Here is a 21,014-nt window from a genome sequence, read left to right on the forward strand (position 1 = left end):
CCTCACAGACGTATTTGGAACAGCCATGACGGTGCCGGTCACCACAACTGTTGTATGAGGGGTTACGAGCGAAGGGGACGCCCTCATTAGTGTCAAAATGGGCGCAGCTGGCCGCAGCACTCCGGCTTGCTACGGAGGGCATCGCGGAGCATATGTGGCTTTGAGAGGTATGTTCAGCATTATGACATGAGCATTTACAGCAGCAGCAACAACCTCTAACAGCAGCATCTGACAAAGAAGTTGAGGCACACAATGCCATTTTCTGAAACGGCTCCACACAAGCGGGCTCCTCCTGGAAGCGAGTATTTAAGCCAAGTTTTGCAGCAACTGTTGGCACTTGACGCATTAGCGAACCTGAAAACAGTGTTGATCCCTGGAGAAGAATTCGCTGTCGTCGACGGAAACACGCTACATGCATGCTCATTGACCGTGGGACGGGCTGCAAGCTAGGGACGGTGGCCAACACCGTTCATGAAATCGCCCCACAACTAGCATTTCATTGATAAATGTGCTGCTCAAAGTGACAAAATGTAAAATTTAGGGCCTTGCGAGGTGCTGCAATTACGAGGGTGTACCGCGAATATCAGCTACCGGCCTAGGAAGACAGAAGCGAAGTGGCGTGCTAAACTTCGTATTGGCAAATGCAGCGACGAATCCAGCAGAGAAATCAAATTGTGGCAAGAAAGAAGTGGGGTGACCATGGATATCTATGAGAGAGCCTAGAAGGCCAGTGAAGCAATTGTCGAACCCTCTTAACAGCAGTCCAGTAGGGGCTAGGGGAGAAACACTATGGAGAGACCCGACTTGGATTAAACCAATGCTGAAGATTTCGATCAGGAAGGTGCCGTAGTTACCTACTGCACTACAGGGGCGGTATGCGGAATTTCGGAAAAGAAGGGTTGCTGCATTTTCACGAAGGCTGGGACTGCTGCCCTAGCAGACACAATTCTTGTTTGCCCTGATGCAAGGGAATCCACACATGAAGAGCCGAGGTTGCCCTAAGGCTACTAGAAGCGCAACGCGCTCTTCGCCATTCACAGTCTCCTACTTCGGTTCTCAGACCCCGAGGGACGTAAGTTTCGTGCAGATTTATTGGTAGCACCTGAAAGTAAAGCAAATTTAGTGCAAAAGCCAAATACGCACTTTTGCTGTCGGAAACTTATTTAAGCTGTGGCCATTCACAAATATCTGGACCGAAACACGGTTTCTCGCCGGAGGCATATGAGACATCTGAAGGTGCAGGACGCAACCACAACCCCTAACTCTGCAATTCAGAGCCTGTCTTTAATGTTTTTCAAGGCCTGCAGTTCAACATTTTGGGCGCAGCTCGGACTGAGGTAGGCGCTGCTCAGCCCACAAGCAGGAATTTCCAGAGTTACAGTTGTGCAGCAGAGCACAAAACATCGTCCTCTTTCCCTCCTGTCGGTGCTTGCAAAGAAAGAAGATGTAGAATTGCCCTGTAATTGAATGCCATTCCTAGCTCTATTGCGTATTAGACAGTATTTGCTTAAATCAACACAGTGGATAGTTCACGCATTTTGCTGAGAGTAGAAGTTCATGAACTACAGTTAACTACGTGGAGGTACCCGTGTACCTACGGTGGTGATAGTTTCAGATAAGGAAGTAACCGCAACCCAGCGCAAGCCAACAAGCCAGGGTCAGGGCGTGGATATAGGCCACCAGCCAGATCCTTCTGCGCTGACTCATTCAAAAGGGTTTTTTAATGCAAATCCTAGCAACAACGTCTATTAAGCTTGCTTCTTCTGTCTTTCTTCCAGCTTCACATTAACTGTCTTTAGCGCTCATCGGCTACTTGACTGGTTTGCAGCTGCGCCTACCTTGCAACTGAGCGGCTTTGCGCTGTACCTTGATGGCACACGTGGGTTATTCCCTCTGTATCCGGGCTTCTGTAGACGCTTTTTGTTTTACTACTGCTCAAAATCAACGAAAATGCGTGAAGTGACTTTTTAGCAGTCCCAGTATAAGGGGACTTCGTCCATCGGTTGCAATGCAAGAGGTGCAACCCTGGAACTGCGTGAGGGACACATATTGCGGGCGTTAAGATTACTTAAGATCATTCGCCCTGTAGCGTGTACCTTGAGGTTAGAGGCAGGCCAATCACAAAAGCCCGAGAGTCTACTATTCTACACATAGGCAGGCACAATAAATTTGGGGCTCATGGAACTGCGTTCTGAAGCATGCGCCAAAGCAATTTTGGGTTTGCCTGCCGAGTTCTGACAAACTTTACCAAATCAAGTCCGCATTGAAACTGCGCGTGGGCAGCTCACCACAAACAAATGCACTTCTGGAATCTTCCTGAATGAAGCTGCTGACAATGCTTGGACTCAATCCGCCGCTCTACCGACAGGGAAGGCTTGCTCCATACACTAAGGTTTCCCTACCTGAGTTCCTGGATATCTCGTATCATCGTCTTTGTGGGCCCACAATAGAGGAATGATACATAATGAAGCTCTAGAATCCAATAAAACTGTAATTTACTATAGAGGAGGAGAACAAAACCAACAAAGGGGACAGCTGTGGTGCGTTGACGCTTGACTAGAGGCGCAGTGCTAGGGGAAGAGTTCAAGAAGCAACACACCAGCTCAATACGCAGCAGAAGATAGCTAACAAAAAATGACAAATATTGGAAAAATTTTACTGCAGTCTTTACAGGTGGAATCAATGTTGTTAGGGCAGTTGTTTGGCAACAGGTCACGCGGATCCACTTGTGAGCTGCTGCGCAGTACAATGGAGAAAGACAATGTGGCCTTGGGACGTCATGCAAGTCAAAAAAGCTTCTGCAATATTGAATTTAGCTCTATATGTTGTATTCAAGATGTGAGGATGGATAGATGCTGCAAACGGCTTTGCAAGCTGGACGAGGTTGTGGGACTGGCTGGTGAGTCATGGATTCCGTAGCTGACATAGACACTGCTCACCCCAGAGGCAACTCAACAGCGCTCAGTTCTTCGTTAGATGATTTTTTTTAAACTTTTGTAATTCAAAATCAAGTCAGCGCTGCGAAATAAGTATTTGCGCAGTTTATATGAGATGTTAAGGGAGTTTAGGTTTACTAGCTTTACAGAGCCCCCACCAACCAGGGCTGGTTTCCTGGAGCGTGTTCCTGTCGCTGAAAGACACAGGTTCACTTGCCATAACTCTCCCTTCGCCTTTTCTCTATCAGTGAGTGATGTAACACTCAAGTAACTTGTCAGCTTATTCTTGAAGCAGTCATGGATGCATTTAACTCAGTTGACATAAATTCACACCGGTACAAATTGTTCTCTCTTTTCAGTGGCCATTTCCACATTTCCACCTATGTATTCTAGGCTTAGTCTCCACAGCAGTGTATGCTGGCGCAGGACAGAGAAGTGCGCACCTCTCCGTGCAAACGGGGCTCAAGCTCCAAACACTGCTTATCTTCCCGGCCTCCCTACTGACTTTGACGGCTCTTCCCTGTTCATAAATCTTCTTTCATCTTCTGTGTCGACTTCTGATTCCCTTTATTCATCGAGCCGCAGAAGGGAGGGTAGAACACGTTGTGTGGCAAACTTTCATCCTGACATCATTCATGTTTCTCGCGGCTCGCGACGAGAACTGCTTACCTCATTACTCGCTACCAACAGTCGAGAGCGACCAATCATATGCATTCTCGACTATTTTTGCCATAGAATTACTTGGTCCCTGCTGCGTGTATACATTCGAGACGGCTCTTCATGAGGCAGTAACATTCAGGAGCGAAGCCTATGAAGCTCTTGCTTGTCTCCAGGTACCACGGGAAATGCTTTTCGTGTATTTCCGTCCCCTCTAGCTCTTAATCACCTTTCATTGGCAGAATGAGGAGCCACGTGCTGAACATAGAGCGACGGGCGCCAATGTGGGAGGGGATGGTGAATGAAGCAAGAAAGGGTGAGGCCATTTCCGCGTGACAGGCAAAGCTGATACCAACTCAGCTAGAGGATGGTATGAGGGGGAGCATAAATTACTTCAACAAAGAGACAAAGATAAAGGTGGGGGCACAATAGTAGAGCTCTTCGTCCCCATCCGTCTTTCCAGGGATGATTAACACAGCAGCGAAAACCAAGCGTCAGCCCATGTGCGCTAGTAGCGCAGCAGTGGAGGCCTCCCTTTGCGATAAAAAACAGGGATCCACACACGGCTGAGCCCCGATGGCAGCCGACAATTGAAGGACCAGTGGGCACAACGCTGCACAGTACTTGGACGCTGTTGATGCAGAGTTCTGCGTACTCGGCCTACAATCGCAGTCGCGACCTTCGTCGAGGCCGAGAACGCGAGAAGCAGCTCTGCAGTAGATGACTACTCCCACAGCACAGGAAGTGGCCGTATGCAACCTAATGTTACCAACATTGAATGGATAGCTTTTCGCACGGAGTGCATCTGCTGCCAACTCATGAGAGTGCCTTTTCGTGCTCCCCGTTCTTGCTCCTTTTATTCCTCGTGTGACTCGAGCTCAGCAGGTGCAGGCCTCCCTCACCTGTGTTTGAACCTACTTTGCTTCTTCTATTAACTAAACGACCTTTAGACAGATCAAGGTGGGCTGGGTTAATTCGGTGGATACATTTGGCTTGATGTCTGCCATTGGCCTTTAGACAGAACAAGGTGGGCTGGGTTAATTCGGTGGATACATTTGGCTTGATGCCTGCCATTGGCAATGGGCCTGGCCCAACGTGCTGTAGCTTAACTACAATCTGCATGCCTGTTGTGCATTGCACAAGAATCTTCCGCTTGCGGCTCATTTCTAGAACAATTACGCGTAAAGTAAGAGCGGTAAAAGTATGAAAGGCTTGGCGCTATGTATGCGGCTTGTGCGCAATCTGTATATCTTTGGCGCCAAATGCCCATTGGTTTTCTTCGGCAGCGCGCAGGATAGTTAGGCAGATTAGGTGAGCAGCTGGCCGTCGTCTGCTAACAGACGTTTGCTCACACAGAGCATCCAGTCATTGCTCTTTTTGTTTACCGCAAAACCTTTCATTGCCACATTTCTAGCCGTGAAGCCTCCCAGTGCATTGTTCTAGTGGATTACATGATCTGCATGCAATCCACTAGAGTGGTGCATCTGCAGCACTTTCTGAGCCCATCGTACTCTTCTAACGTACCCTGTTTATGAACCGCTGCAGAAAATGTAATACAGCGCACTAACGAAGTGTTGCAGCAAGGTATATCCAACTACGACTAAAAGGCTAACCGCACATTAGACTTCTTCACAGTACGCAGTAACTATGATTGTAGACAGTGCAAAGCTTGGGGGCAGTGCCGAAGACCATCACGCTTCAACGAACCTTCTCTTTGCACTGTTTGACCCACATGCAACGATATTATTTGTTGCAAAAAAGGAGGCTTTACTAGTTTTTACGAAGTTTAGGCGCACGTGCACACAAAAATAATTTCCTGTTTTTATATAATTGCGTGAACTTATAGCCGCTAATTAGTAACGCGGCGCATAATTCTTTGAAGGAGAGCTAACTCTTCAAGGACAATTGTGTGCGCTGCAGCAAGCGTGAATACATGCGACACTTACGCGGCGCTTAGTGCATCCTGCAAGCAGGCGTGTTTGTGATTCGAACATAATTTGCGCCAGCAAAAACGCCTGCACCAGCTTGACGCTTTCTTAAGTGGCTGGAAAGTTCCGGTCATCTTCTCTCCACGGATCCCATTCAGGCTTTTTAAAATACTTGGGACTGTCAGGTCGGCAGAAAAGCTGGCGTTTCAACTCAACTATTTGAGCTGCGGTAGGGCGCCTCCCGCTTTTGAATTCTTCAAGTGCAGCCACCAAATCACGAGCAAGCTGGTCTCTGTCGGGTTTAGATTTTCTGATAGAAGGCTTAGGGAGTGGCGTAGCCAGTGTTCTCCTCATCAACTTTTGCCACCACGTGAACTGCCTCATTGGAGCACCAACGACTTCACAGATGCTCCACAAGCAATCCACCAAGAGGAAACGACGAGCCAGTGGAATCAAGATCCACCAGCCGGGAAGTTCTCTGCTATCAGAATAGGGCAGCGACATGATGTTTCTTACCAATTGCTCACCAATGAAAACGAGCGTTTGCGCATCATCGTTAGTAAGAGACCTCTTCTTCAACAGACTATAAGCTTGCAGGAGTGGACTTGCGGGAGACTTGCGAGGAGTATAGACAATGGCCCGATTCCAACTAAACGGGGCCACAAGTAGACTTCCACTAGTTCGCGGCAAACGATAAAACGGGTGCCCTTCTAAACCCAATTCTTCAGGGATAAAAGATTCTTCACGGCTTTCGGCGTCTCTCTGTTGCATCTGTATGCAGAGTTCAATCATAATTAGCAGACAACAAGGAAATGACTGAGCACGAGAACGGGAAAGCTCAAGGGCAGAACCACAACACAAGCAGGTGGACGTTGCACACCACTCAGCTCTTGTATAGAGGTTCAAAATTTGGCGCATCGATCACAACAATACATAATGCCATTGGTGGCCCAGCAAAAGCTACCCAACTTCGATGTCCTAACCGCGGAAAGATCTGGGCGACAAGGGGGTGCCACCAAAAAATTATTGAGAGGCTAGAGTACCCATACAGAGGACCTAATGCTGGGCTGACGTGAGTTGACATTTATAAAAACATTCGAAGAGGAGGGGTCAACTACGCTAGAGGCAAAGAATCAGCTGCCTGACAAAAAGCAGAGTTGATGGAAAATCGTGGGGTCCTCTGGTGACTTTGGTTTTTGTCACGAGAGCGTGGCGTGGTGACTTACAGTACGACGTACAAGTGCTTGCAAGAAACCCGCTTCTAAAGCTGCGTTATCGGAGCTCTCAGACAAACCAGCAAAGCTTGTAGAGGGCCCAGAGGGGAAGTATTCTTCTTCCTGAAGTCGTAAAGGCGCATCATCATTCACTACCGAAGCAGTAGCTGTGAGAAGATCATGAATGAGCGATGCACTGCTGGCAGCAGTTGCGGGAGTTCTGAACAAAACTAAACGATTGCCAAGAGGCCCTATTACTCCTAGATCGGCCAAAAAAGTGCACTCCACATTACAGGCACACCAGAGATTCCCTGTGGCATTACTGCAGTGACAAAAGCCACTACGAGCAGTAGGAATTCAAGGATAAGGCCTTCCCCTGATTGCGAATTAATCACTTGTCGTTCAAACATGGTGAATGCTGTGCCAACACAAGTACCTGCAACGAATGCGACGGCGAACCAGGGTGCTCTTGTGCCGAATCGCCTCTTGGCTGGTCCGAGAGAAATTGCCGAGGCTCGGGAGACCCAGGAAGTCGTTCAGAAGGAGAAAGCTTGCCGCTAGTTGCGCTTGGGATCCCAGAACCTGAATCTAAAGGGCCCTCACTGGCAGTATCCTCGCTTGGGCTGCCGTCTCGTCCGGGTCCAGGCTCCACACCTCCACTAGGAGTAGCTGCATCCTTGCTTGAAGAAGGGCCTGATGGCCGCTGTAGAATGTGATCAAGAAACCATTGGTCAATCGATAGAGTAGGCGCCGTTAGCAACTCGCCTGTTCCCATCAAAAGGCTGTCAAGCCATTCACTTTCTTCAGTAACGTCGGCGCCTCCAGTTTCTGTTTGCCGATCTTCTAATTCTGAAGGCTGTGATTCTGCCGTAGAGGCCGCACTTTGTTCCTCCATGTCCTCCGTTCTGGATTTTTTAGCCTGGTCTTCTCCTTCATCTGTGCTTATGAGCCTTTTCCTGCCAGTGGTGGTACGTTGAACCCCGCCATCTACACTTTGCAAAGGCGACTCCTCGGGCCCTGCGTCACTCGTACTTTCTTCTCCTGAGAAAAGCTGCCGGCACTTTTCTTCATCTTTGCCGTCAGCCAGCTGACGGGAGACTGGACCAGGCGATTTCAGCGAAGGGCTTGAAAAGAAACAGAAGTAGGCCGTCAAGACAATGGAGAGAATTGCTGCCACAGCATAACCCACTAAAGATACAGAATTTAATCTTGCTCGTGAAGAAGAAGGAAAACAGGGGCTGCCATCATCGCCATTGTCGGCTGGGAGTGGAGGCGAACCAGACCGATGAGCATGGTAAGCCTCCTGCTCGCCCACATGCTGAGGTTCACTAACCCACTCAGATATTTGCATTTCAAACACAGTGAGATAGCTGGATATGAACTGTAGGTCTGGATTCCACAGCCATGCCCATGCAGGGCATTGCAGCCATGAATCCAGGACAAAGTATACTCTTAGGAACTCGAGAGGAAGAATTCAAAGAAATCAACAATTTTTCGCCGTCAGCTTGCATTAGTAAAGTGGAAGCGTTGAAAAAATATTAACACATTTAAATAGTGCGCTCTTCACAGTAGTTACTGGGCCGTCAATTGCACCAGCTCGGCCGCATTGCAGCGAACAGGTGATCGTTCGCCGCTTCTCTGAATGTGTGTACAAGCACATCCTTCCAACTGACCAGACTAATCTACATTATGGGCCTCATACCTTTTTTCTTCTTATTTATTTCTGCCAAACTATCATGTGCTTCATCTGTACGGAATCATTGCAGAGTTCCGCCTGAGGCAATGGCATGCTCGTGCCAGCTTGGAAACTAGTGTTCGGTTCAAAACCGAGATTGGAGGTTAAGAAATAAAATTTCTAAAATTTTGAGGTAATTTTTTGGTATCTTACAATACTGACGTGCCATTTTTTAGCCACAAAGAGTGCAACAAAGGCAGCAGAAGCCCACAGAAACGGTGAACGAACAGTTCTGACCTTCTGCACCTCACGACAAGTTGAGGCCACGACCGGAACCTACTATTCCTGACTCAGTATTAATTTAGAACTAATGAGTAAATCATTTAGAGGTGATCGAGACTACTTTCAAGATAAAATACGGAAATGCAGCACGCCCGCAGTGTCGATGCAACTATGGCTGGATGTTCATTCCCCGCAGCTGCTCCTTAAGTAACTTCTTGAGCTGCATATATATATATAGCCAGGAGCTCACTTATTCGTTTTTAACGAAATTTCACTCGCAACATACTTCATAACGGGCTGTTCATGGACGGCGTACAAGGGCGAGCTTGAAGCGCTGCATAGTGCACTTCAGCGCGGGAATGGCCGCGATAGACCATAAAATCAGAATTTTATACGCGTAAACCAAAGCTTACTCACAAAATATGTGAATAGGCAGAGCAATGAGCGTGGTTAGACGCCGGACCTCCGCATCATGGCCGGTTGGGGCTGGCAGCGACTAGCTGGCAAGCAGAGACTCTGTGCACGCCACGGATTCCGGCACTGCAAACCGTGCTCAAATATATCTAGCTTTCCTTTAGAACGAGCGGCTTTCTTAAATACATGCTTGTGTTACTTTAATGTTTTTGTTAGTTTTGTACGGTGTACTACAGAGTAGGCAGGTAATGTTCGGAAATAGTGACTCGCAAGCTGGCCTTCCTGGAATCCAATAGATGCTGTTTCGAGATACTTGTGGACCGCCCCACAGCTCACATTTATATTCAGCTGTTCACATCACAGCATATTGGGACTTCAAAAGAATAATATTCTTCAATGTGGGATATGCGGCTTTGAAACGAACGAGTCGCCGCATCGGAAGGGCCCTCACTTGAGAAGCCTATACCGCGAGCGCCCAGCGGATGCTTTTCAAGCTTCCGACCAAAATAGTTTTTAAACAAATTCACGTTTCCATCTAGGGTACATTGGGAATGATGCCACTACGTTGCACCATACGCGTTTGCTGTTGATGTTGTAGCTGCTAGCCAGGTAACCGTTGGTTAAAAGCTGATCGCTGACGTCGAACTTTTACCGCGACTGAAACATGAATACCTGGGTAGGACGTTTGCAACGCATCTAACGAGGACGGTAGCTCCACGAATTTCTTCCTGAGTAGAGTGTAGATCCGCTTCAGCGATGTTCTAGTGATGTTGGGCTAAACTTACGATGGTAAAACCAGTAGCTGTTAGGGCACTTCATGGATGTACACCTACTAAAGAGGATGCATTTCAAGAATACTGTAGGTATCAGCGTCATGGAACTGGTAAGGCAGCGGACTCAAGGGAGATCTTGTATTGCGCAACGAAGTAGTGCCAGCGAGAGTAGAGTGGGCGCGAAGTAACGAGAAGTATTAAGCAAAGTTGGTGCCGTACTGAGGCGAAATGTCACTACAGATAAAAGTAAAATGTCGAATTTATACCGCGCAAAGCTCCTTCGGGATTCAGGCTAGACTGCCATGGAGGAACTCCTGTGTTGAGAGTAGAGGTCAGGGAAACCGGACAAGGAATTATCCAAAGTGTTAAGAGCAAATCAAGAGATCCAGTAGGTATGCAAGAGCTCCTGTGTGCAGTACTCTAGTGCACCAAAGAGATGAGCTTCAATGTCATACAATTCGGGACGTGAAGATCCGCATGATAGCTAGAAGCAATTGCCATGCAGAAAGATTCAGGACTCGTATGTTGAAGCCTACCGGAACCTGGAGTTAACTAAACGGTTCGGGGCTGACAAGAGTCACTGAAGCCACAGTTTGCTGCACGCTCACTCAGCAAGAGAGAAGTATCGGAAGCAAACAGAAGTATCCTTTGAAACTAAAGCCTGAAATGGCTTTGCTTCGATCTTCTAAATCTCCAGAATGTAAGTTGCGTGAATAGCCGTAGGTGTCGGCATATGCAGCCAGACCAGGAAAAACAAGCACGAATCCGCTTGATGGCTTTTGCTCAGCTCGAGTATCTATACTGTTACCTTCCTCTCTTCATTTGACCGCATTCACTCTTCGAAATGGGTGTACGCGAAGGCGGCCGTGGCCCATGGCGTCCTTATTGTCAGCCCCGCTTTGTAAGTAGGCTGAAAACCTAGGCATCCAACTGCAATGCTCCGCTAGCGAACGCAGGCAAAGTTCTGAACGCGCTGCTCACAAATGAATGGTAGGTAGCCTACCCAAAGCCGGCAATGTCATTATGGAGTCGAGTTCTGTAGTGCACTCCGGTGTTGTGTTGCGTTAGCCGGCGCCTCGCGCAGTGGATTCTTGATAGGCACGCTGGCCTTGGACTTGCGGTTTGACTTGTATCCTTTGGGGGTGAGGCCAAATAGTATAGTCTCCTCTGCCTCATATGGAGGACTTGCCGGGGCAGTATTTCTGTAGGCTTCGTCTGCTGTGCTCCACGCGTGCGCCTTCTGTGGCTGTGTGCCCTTCGCCTTCGTTTCTTGTGCTTTTCTGATTGGTAGACCACACCGTCGATTATGCACGTCGGCTAGTAGCCTGTCGGACTGAAAGTGCCACCCCACCTTATGGTCTGTTAGCCAGTCGAATCTGAGGACAAACTCATAAGGTACAGCTAGCACCGAGAAATACCCCACATGGCATTCACTCGCACACCACATAGACAGCCCCGTGAACTCGTGGTCGTCATGCAGGGACTCGCTCGGATAATAGTCGATGTGCAGGGTAAACGTCCGCAATGTCAATCCGTCAACTATTATCCGACTAATGCAAATATGCAATGCACCCGTACTGGGAAGCGCCTTACATTCATTCCTATGTATCCCAACGGCATGTACCACGCTCAACAGTGGCCCCCAGCTCTCATCTGCCGAGTCCGCAAACACCTGCACCACCACTGCTATGTGGCTTCCTGTTCATCACTTCCCGGAGCCGCATGCGGTTTATCTGCCTTGGTTTCTTTTGTAGCCTGCGTGCAGGCAGTAGTTGCGGTGGCAACCTTCACCTCGAATAAGCTCTGTTTCTCTTTCTCAATGCACGCCATGGGCGCTGCTGTAGCTCTTTCAGCTACTCCCGTCCCCTTTCTCTTTCTTTAACAATCTCTTCTTCCAGCTGGGTGAGCCTTCAGTGGGATTCGGACCTGCGGCGGGGGCACACAGCAGGCTTTCGCCTTTTCACTGGTGTATAGGAGATTTGCCACCCGCAACCACAAGGCTTTGTTTAGGTGGTGCTGCTGCGCTTTCTACCGGCATGATCTGTTAAAGCCTCTGGCACTTCCTTAGTACTGTGGCGTTGGCCTGGGTAGTGGCACAGTACACAGCGTAGCGTCCCACACGCCTGCATGCCTTGCAGGTTGCCTAAAGTTCTCATGAGGGGCCATCTCTCGTCAAATGCCCTTTGTGTTGCCCTTGCACCCACAAGGCAATATGCTGTCCATGATTCCGGTAGTTGGTTTGTGTGCTCTGTCATTTTCGTTGATCTAGAGCAGGTTGAACCGTGTGAGTAGTCCACCGAGTCAGGACTCTAATTCGTTCTCACGTCCCTTAAACTGCTGCCAAGCTTGCTGCTGCTTCTCTCCCGTCCATGAAATTGACGTCTCCGCATTTTGTTGGCACCCTGAGTAGCTCGAACAGCAAGTGAGCCAAGTAGTACCCCACCTGCTCCGCTGAGGCGCTTCTCCCTCAGTTGCAACAATCTTCACGAAGCCAGCCAAGCATTTTCCGTCGTGTTCGTATTCTACGGTCTCATTTGTGTGGCTGTGGCTCTGAGATCTCTGGAGGCCTTTGCCCCACGGTCACACGTTGAAGATTTCCCAGCAGCTGCTCCATCTTTCGGTTCGAGCGGGCAACGTTCGCGGCTTGACGCCTGCGTGAAGGGGCTTCTGCTCGTTGCCATCCTTCTGCTGGGTGTCGCTGGTGTCTTGGTAAGCTAGGCTTTGGCGTATCGGGACTTCCTGCTACGCCGCTTAACTTTGCTTGTGGGCTCCGGACACTCTGGACGTCAGGTAGAATGTGCCCGCTCCAAACGTGCATGGTTAGTGCACGCTCGCATGCTAGACACCATGAGTCTCTCGGCTCAGAAACGTAGAAGTTGCAAACGGTATTCCATGTGTGATTTGGAGAAGTATTTCGTGGGAAAGCTGCCATATTTGAATGAGCTGGGCGCATCTTTGCTCGCGCGCCTCCCTTGGTCCGAAAGGCTCATGCTTCTTGCTGCCCAGAAGAATACCATTCAGCATTAGTAACATATAAACCGCATTATTGCAAATCCTGTTTAAAGAGATACGAACGTCTTCTACCAATGTGTTCCCGTTGCTGCGTGAGCGTTGAGCAAACTGCAGCTTTAGTCTCTTGCTACTTCTGCCGTGCACATAAGGGCGTGCTTAATCCTGCTGCTTATCACGTGACTCCACACATTCAATATTTTGTGACCCTGAGGGCATTTCTGGACTTTATTGTTCTGCTGCGCAAAACAAAGGCCGCTTCGCGGCACGAACACGTGATTCTTTACTGCTTGGGGTGTACCACAGGCATAGTGGTTCCATTAGTAAGGCATATATTTGCATGATAGATTTTCAGCAGGAGTATATTTCGGCTGGTCATAAGGCTGCAATGACTCTATGAGTGGTCCATTTGATGTGTGCACATACGCGCGCAATCAATTGTCTTCCTCTGCAGCCCACCTAAATTGCATTTCCACTCAGTCTTCGCTTTTATTTTGGGTAAGCTATGCACAGTTGCTTCAAAATCAACACAGTATGTAATTTTTTCTGGCTTCGCTGAGACCGATCTTGCCTGCTCAGGATACAGTGATGCAGTGTCCGAGCTTCGGGGAACCTCGAGCCTATTCCGGGCCATGGTTTCGAGAGTATCCGCTTTTCTTGGGAAAATATTATCAAATTGTGTGCATATAATGACATTTTCCCTATCAGCTACGAGCGGGTTTCTGCATCCCTCGCCTCACTGCTTCTTCCGCGCAGCCATCTCCCTCAGGTGCATCAGGTTCAACACTCGTATAACGCACGTCCAGTGATTCATTCCCCTTTTTTCTCTTGTGGCATTCAGTTTACTTTTGCCCACGCAGTAACAACGCCTTTGTTGCTCGTCAAGGGTTTACCAAAGCACGTGTGTCCTTTCCAAGTACAATAAAATGGTTGCGTGAAAGAGTGAGTAGATTGATTCCGAATACAGCTTTGCGTTCGAGCATGCTTCGAAACAGAATGCTCCATGAACACTGCCAAGGGCAGAGTACACTGATGGTGTGGAACTAGTTTGTTCCTCCCATTTGAGGCATTTCACCTGTAGGAAAATAGCATAGTTAGGCGCAATGGAACAGCACTGGCGTTGGTGGCAACTTGTCTTAGCCAGAGTATGTACTTTATGTCGGTGAGGTCGCCTATCTTATTGATGCAGCGAGTATTCGAGCTTCCCCATTTCTGGGGTCAGTCTCAAGAAAAACGGGCGGAATACTTTCTGCATGCTGTTCCAATATTTTCCAAGCATTCTGGGTGCCGAGTTCACTTTCTTGTGAGGCATTTACGTGTCTTCTTTGACGCAGTGATGCTTTACAGCTTTTCTGCTACACCATTGTGGAATAGCAGAACACTGCCAATCTGGTGCCTTGCTGGATCTCTTAAAGGACCCGCAGTGAACCCAAGGGCATCAAGTTTTCGCTTCCATAGGAGGGCTGCGAAGCTGCGTGGCACTGCATGCAGGGGCGAACTGATTCCAGGCGACGAAAACGGATCCATATGATATTCTCCACTGTAGACAGCTGTTAAAGAGACTTGTGGTTCCTGTCGATTTTTGGGTGTGGTAGAGAAGTGGTTCGGTTCGGTTCATCACAAAGTGCATGGTCCTTTTTACTGACACAGTTGAGTGATAATTTGTTATGCGATTACCGTGTTGCATAGAGACTCACAGTGCACGTTGTTGTTCTTTTATACCATTTCGAGTGGTCAGTTGCTCAAGCTGCTTTGTCTTCATCGACTAGGTTGTAGAATTAGAAATTCTGCGTCCTGCCTGATGTTCAGTCCCTGTGAAAAGTTTTGCTTTTCCCTGGAAAGCGTCAACATGATTTTGTGCATCGTGAGTTCTTGACCCACCAGTTTCGTGCAAAGTCCGTGCGTTTAATGTCTGTGATGTCAGCCATAACTCTGGCAGTCTCAGGGACAGCTTAAGGCACTTGCCAGTGAAGCAGCTACGCCTTTCCTCTTTTCGGCGTTGCTTTTCAGAATGCAGCGACAATGATTATAAGATTAATCGTTTTTTCTACGTACAACCGATGCACCTTGATTCTCTCTTGAAGCATTAGACACCGCCTCCTAGAAGGGTCAGCCCACCTTCATCTGAAGGACACTTCGCAGTGCGTCGTGGACTGGTGGACTCCTTATGACAATAGTGTCATTGTTGGATTAGCATGGAACATAGTTTAGCTTGAGCGCTGGATACAATAGGACAATCAAGAGTATCAGTTGATGACACCCAGGGCAATGATGAGTTGCAGGTTACACTTTGTCCGCTGAAGTCAGCCGTCAGTTGTCCCAAAGCAGCTACCGAAACCCCATTGCTGTTTAAGTTTTCAAACTCTGTCGCTCCTTTTCTTATCATGGCCATCCAAAACTGAGCAATTGATTAGCTTTCCTCAAAGATGAAAGAAACCACAATGTAGCAAGGGGGAATGAGATACTCATTGTATGCTCGGCAAGAACTGGCTTGTATCGATCATTTCTTTCCATGCACTGTGACCATTATGGAACAATTTTCTTATTTTTGTGAATCCCTGAGCCAGCTCTGTGTGCTGAATGGACGGGTTGTGAGGTTACGTACGCAAATGTATCAGGTCTGCATTACATGATCCTACTCCGTATGTAAAAGTGTAGCACAGTGTTATACACGTGATTGGGAGAGAAGGATGATTGCTTTCATTTATTTGCACCTAATGTTTATACGGATGTGCAAAACTACATTATTAGCTTCAACCCTTACCTCAGTTTGCATGTAGCTGCGGCGTACCCCACCGAAATCTGTGTAGCGGAGCGCAACATCATATCGGTCCAATTTCTTTGAAGTACTTCTCTGTAGAAGAAACAGTGAATTGGATCATAGATGACTTATTGATACCTTGTGTGATCGGGCTCCTAGCACTTCGTGCTGTTTTGCGCAGATGAGTCTTGTGAGACGCATACGGTGTTCTACGATAGAGACCAGCCGTGCCTGTTTTCCATAGTTTTCCTGCAGTTCGTTGACTTCCATATATGCTGGTGCACAGTGAAACATATACCCAGTGCCTGGAAGAACTATGAGAAATAGTAGAAATCCAATGACAAATGGAACTAGCGCGCACTGGCGCAACCCTCCGCTAAGCCTCCAGTTACACCGCCCAAACAGTCACTCCCTTGGGAACTTGTTCCTCTGCCCAGTTATTTCCTCTTAAGAAGGCCATATGGTAGCCTAGCTATCAGTTTGTTTCCTTTGCTGTGGATTTGGGAAAGGATTAGAGCTCTTTTTTGTCCAGAACCAGAGCACCACTCGACCGAGCGCGCAGATCATTGTTCTACATTCTCGTGTACTCTCCAGAAATACCTGGTGATATGGCCCCTTTCGGTATTTTGCCTTCCTTTCTGAAATGCAAGCGTCACCTTGGATCGAGCACAATCCGCTCGTGGAGGAGACGCTGAAAGGAGGAAATCGACGATCCGCTGCACCTCCGGGCGAGAACTATAGCATGCACGGGACGTATTTTCGCTCTGCTCTTCGTACTAAGCCAAAATCCAAGGTCATAATTTTCGCTGCAGTTGCATCGCTTCTTTCCCTTGCAGTGACTGTCTACTTCTGTCTTTCACGTTTAAACCAGGGGAACTCAATGGAACTAATGAGACGTCGGCTCGCCAACAGTGATGAAGGCGAGCAATATAGACCTCTAGGGAAAGCTCAGGAAAAGTGCAGGAATCTTCTGCTCTCAGAGGAGCAGGAAGGAAGACGAGAATCTGCAGGCTTTTACCTCTCGTTGCTGCTTTCGGATGGCCCAGAGGATCGGAACGGCGTTCCCCGTAACCCCAAGAGAAAGCGCAGTAACTCATTCGGTAATGAACGGTTAAGGCAGCATAAGAGACCGCTGTTGGAAGGACAGGAGAGTGATGAATTTGGAGCCTTTCACGGGACAGCAGATCCGCTTGAAGGACCTTCCATGGGCCCTGGTCCACTGATAATGGGTGGGCTTTACCCCAGTAGTCTGCATGGTATTCCGTATCCGTATGTATATACATACCCACCACAAACTTCCGGAAATTGGGTCTCCCAATCACCAGTAGAAATGCTGGGCTCCACAAGGCCGTTGCCGTGGCTGAACCCGTACGTTGAAGAAACTGCCGAACCTGAAACATGGTTTCCAGATCAGTTTGGACATCCGGCAGGGTATGAATCAGTTGGAGGCACCATAAGACAATATGAAGCTTTTCACGGCGCTGAGAAACAAAGTCCCATTCTGGCTGCTGGTAAAAGCACAGGGCCGACAGCGATCTATGGCTCTGCCACAGAGGCCGACGAAACCAGAAGAACCACGCTGCTTCTTCCTAATTATCAGCCTAGAACAGACAACCCGAAAGATCCTGATTTTGCAGAGCCGGCAGAAGGCGGTCCTGGACTCCTGAGTTCATATAATCTCTTGTCAAGGCTTAGTCTCTCATCTGGGAGTACCTGGCAGTCGGCCCACGGAAACGTGAGTTCTACGGCAAACTCTGATTTCGCCTGCAGCACCTCATCTTCTACGCACATACACAGTGTACGTCATGCTTACGTCAATGGTTCTCGCAGCGGCTCTGTGTAGACTTTGGCTAACAGTGGCTGACGCCAATTGTCTTTGCCGCGGCAGCGTGAGGCTGTTTCCTCGAAAGCTTGCCCCGCATTTCGCCTCATCTTTTTTGAATCTTGTCGCGTATCTGGGGAAAATGCTCTCTGTCCATGTGTTCAGCTACAGAAGGATCATGGAGCCCAAACGGCAATTTACGATGCTGCTAAAAGTCAATTCTTCCATCCTGGTCAAGTACCAACGGACAATACGCAGCCTAGCGTGCTCGAAGCTTCTGTGGTGAGGCAATGACGTGCATCATCAGCGCGACAGAGTGCACATTAATAATGCGGTCTCTTCTGTTATGCACGCTCATCTTACTTAATATTCCTGCAATTAGCTCAGCTGTGGGCGCGCCTCTGCCTGCTCATAGTGTCCTTCACTGGCGCTACACTATGCGTAAAATTTTAGTTCAGATGATAAGTGTTGAACCGAACATACTGTAGACCAAACACCAATGTTGAAACTGAGTGTTGTAGGAACTGGGAAGGTATTGGCGTCTGACAATATCCCTAATATACGCTGAACCAAAATCCAATGTCGACACTGAGTGTTTTAAGAACTGGGAAGGCTTTGGCGTCTCACGATATCACTGCTCTACCTCTCTTTGACGCCCGATGCTGCGCGCCCGCTTTTCGGCTGTTTTTGATGTTCTATTACAGAGTGTCTTTTGAATGAATGCTTACTTTCGGTGCTCTGTGTGCGTCTGCATCTTCATGCAGTCTCCCACATCTTCTGAACCCTCTCCACCGTGTACAGGAGAGTGTTTTGATGACCTCTTCTACGCTCGCCATTTGTTCTATCGTCTTCCCACGGCCGACATGGGGGGGCGGACACTGGAGTTTGACTGGGAAACTGCTTTGCTAAATCCTACTCGTTTAAGCCTTGTTCAGGTACTGAAGCCCATTCGGCAGCAGTTGTTGAAACCGCGGCTGGACTACTCCGACCTTCGTACCCTTTTGCGATTAGCCGAGAGGCTTGTTAGCTATGGAGCGTGTACGAGGACTATTGGGACTGGCCGCATTTCGCCGGCCTACCTAGCAGGCCCACTGGGGCGTCGTTTTATCACGATGGATTACCTGTGGAGCATTTTCGAAGTGACTAAGGTCGAAACTATTAATCGACCTTGGTGGCAGTCGCTGATGGAAAGACTGTCGGACGTAAACAGCGTAATGTTCCCTACCGTTTCCCGTGCAGACAGCCGGTTCCAATTTGTGTTAAGATTGCGCTCCGCTATGCATCAGTACAAAGAAGGCAAGCGACCCCCAGCTCGTGAGGTAGTGGAGCTAAAACAGGAACTTTTCTGCAGGGAAAATAGCCCAACAGTGTTTAAGCGCCATGAGTGGGACCCATGGAGGCAGGACAACATCTTTGCACCAGAGGAGAACTAATGGAATACAGGGGCAACGCTGAAGCCATGGAGAATGTGTCACCTGCAGCAGTGCGCCGGGCAGCCATATGTATTAGGCGAGCAACGGTGCATCTTGGGAAGCGCGTGCCCTCCGCACTGTTTGCAGAAATCCAAACAACAGACGGCAGTTCTCCAATTAACGTAGCGTAAATCATATGCATGTGGATATCGAATTTGCGTGCATCACTTACTGTTTTGCGAAAGAGTTGAGCGATACCGTGTCAGTTGAAGAACACGTGAAGAACTGGAGGCCGCAGGCTTGCTAAGCAGTCCATGTGAATGAGAGCTTAGCCGCTAAATTTTGCCAGAGTTTCATATAGGGGCCTGCGAATGATAGGTTGACAGAGCATATCATTTGGAGGCCCCTACATGGTACTCTGGCAAAATTTAACGTGGTATGCTGACAGAACTGGCAGGTTGGACTTTCCTTCGGAGCCACAGATGCAGCCGTGGATGAGGAGCTGTGTGTTAGACAAAATAATAAAAGAATTTTAGGGCAGTCTTCAGACCAGATACTTGTCAAAGGTTATGGATCATGGCGCAGCATATGCACCACGATACGCACATCGCGTCGGAACTAAAGGCATGGCATCTGCCTGTTTTTTTTAAAACTACCTTCGACGGTTTTGATTCAAAAATATTTCTGCTGGAGAATTACACTGTATAGAGACGGTTCTGGGGTGGGGTTCCATCTGATTCCCTGACGGGCGGACAGTGATGCTTTTCTCTATCAAAAATGCGAGGAATCATGACCATCACTTCCAACAGAAGCACAACTACGCTACAGGCGGTGCTCAGAGCTTGGCAGTTTTGTGCATTTTTGGGTCATGGTCGAAAGGAACCCACCGATGCCGTAGGATCTACAAGCAGTATGACAGCTCTTGGCAACAATTGCGAAGGCAGCGGGTAATGCTTTCCAACGCGTGAATAAAGAAAGCTGTAGCGCATTCAGTCAAAGAAAAAGTGAATTTCTTTTCATTTGAAGTTTCAAGTTATCCCGTACCTCAAATAGCAGATTGGGCGCTCTTCCGCAGATAAAGCTAGGGGTCTTCGTGTGGTCTTGATTTTAAGGGAAAGAATTTCAGGCTTGCTTGCTAGGGACGCACTCTGTATCATCCGCACTCACAAAGATGTCGAAGCCGAACAAGCTTTTCGGGCCTACTACATGTTATGCCTGACACTGCAGATTTCTTGAAGGCATTCGCAGTGCATTGTACCAGTATTGCAAGGCAAATCCTTGACAAATAATCAACAGGCACTGGTGCAGAGATATCGAATATATCCGGCTCTGATAAGATTGCCTGCGCGGCGCTTCGAGTCACAGCCAATAGAAGGTCCTTCGAAGAAAATTATTTAAACTAACTTCTCTCTGCATACTTCTTTTTAATTCGAAGCATCATCAGGGCACCTGGCTAGCGAGCTTTGCAGTTCGTCCCAGTCCGCAGCACAGTTAACCGCCCGAACATCGACGCAGAGAACGAGTCGATAACCGACAGGCATTCCTCTGCACTAAATAGCGAACCCTACATTCAGTAGAGGTATTCAGAGATTTGGAGGAAGTGGATTTGCATAGGTGGATCCAGGGATGCACGAGCACGAGCCAGCTTAAGTACTTTGGCACAGGGACCTGTAGGGCCAGCTGCCATCTGCGCCTCTGGTTTTGCCGGTTGTCTGCCTTCTTCATCTCGGCAAGGGCAAATGCGTTGCTGCTGCTTAACATTAGCTACCGGCCTGCTGTTTCTGTCACTAATTTTGTTTCTAGAAATAGAGAGAGAAGCGGAAATTCGGCCGAGAATCCTTCCCCGGCTTTTTATTGCTAGCCCTGAGAGCCATCTTGGGACGTCAGCGTGCCCTAAAGAACACATACGTGACTGTAGATTTACAATGAGATACCTAACATTATACTCCTCACTAATCTGTAGGCTTGCTTCCATCTGCCTAAAGCTTGCAATTCCCAGAGAATCTTTTTGCATGCAATTCATTGATTGCCCTGTGGAATTCTTCCGGACGGGGGAAGCAGATGAGGAAACAAGGCAACAAGAGGCTGACTAACGGAAAAAAACTCCACGTATGCCTGGTGCAAGGATGAG

At 48.4% G+C, this 21,014-nt stretch overlaps 2 protein-coding genes across 2 annotated transcripts; one reads left to right on the forward strand and one right to left on the reverse strand.

Annotated features, from left to right (window-relative positions):
* Nucleotides 1–5,629: 5,629 nt before the first annotated feature.
* On the reverse strand, nt 5,630–8,086 carry ENH_00000770 (hypothetical protein, conserved; the record flags this gene model as incomplete). Its single annotated transcript, XM_013578109.1, has 3 exons — nt 5,630–6,292; nt 6,748–6,858; nt 7,172–8,086. 3 exons carry the CDS (start codon nt 8,084–8,086, stop codon nt 5,630–5,632), a joined length of 1,689 nt encoding a protein of 562 aa, XP_013433563.1.
* An 8,206-nt stretch (nt 8,087–16,292) lies between these two features.
* ENH_00000780 (hypothetical protein, conserved) lies at nt 16,293–18,904 on the forward strand (the record flags this gene model as incomplete). Its single annotated transcript, XM_013578110.1, has 3 exons — nt 16,293–17,384; nt 17,637–17,753; nt 18,236–18,904. 3 exons carry the CDS (start codon nt 16,293–16,295, stop codon nt 18,902–18,904), a joined length of 1,878 nt encoding a protein of 625 aa, XP_013433564.1.
* Between the last annotated feature and the right edge of the window lie 2,110 nt (nt 18,905–21,014).

This window comes from Eimeria necatrix, genomic scaffold (assembly GCF_000499385.1).
Source record: "Eimeria necatrix Houghton genomic scaffold, Enh_scaff101, whole genome shotgun sequence".
NCBI lineage: Eukaryota > Apicomplexa > Conoidasida > Eucoccidiorida > Eimeriidae > Eimeria > Eimeria necatrix.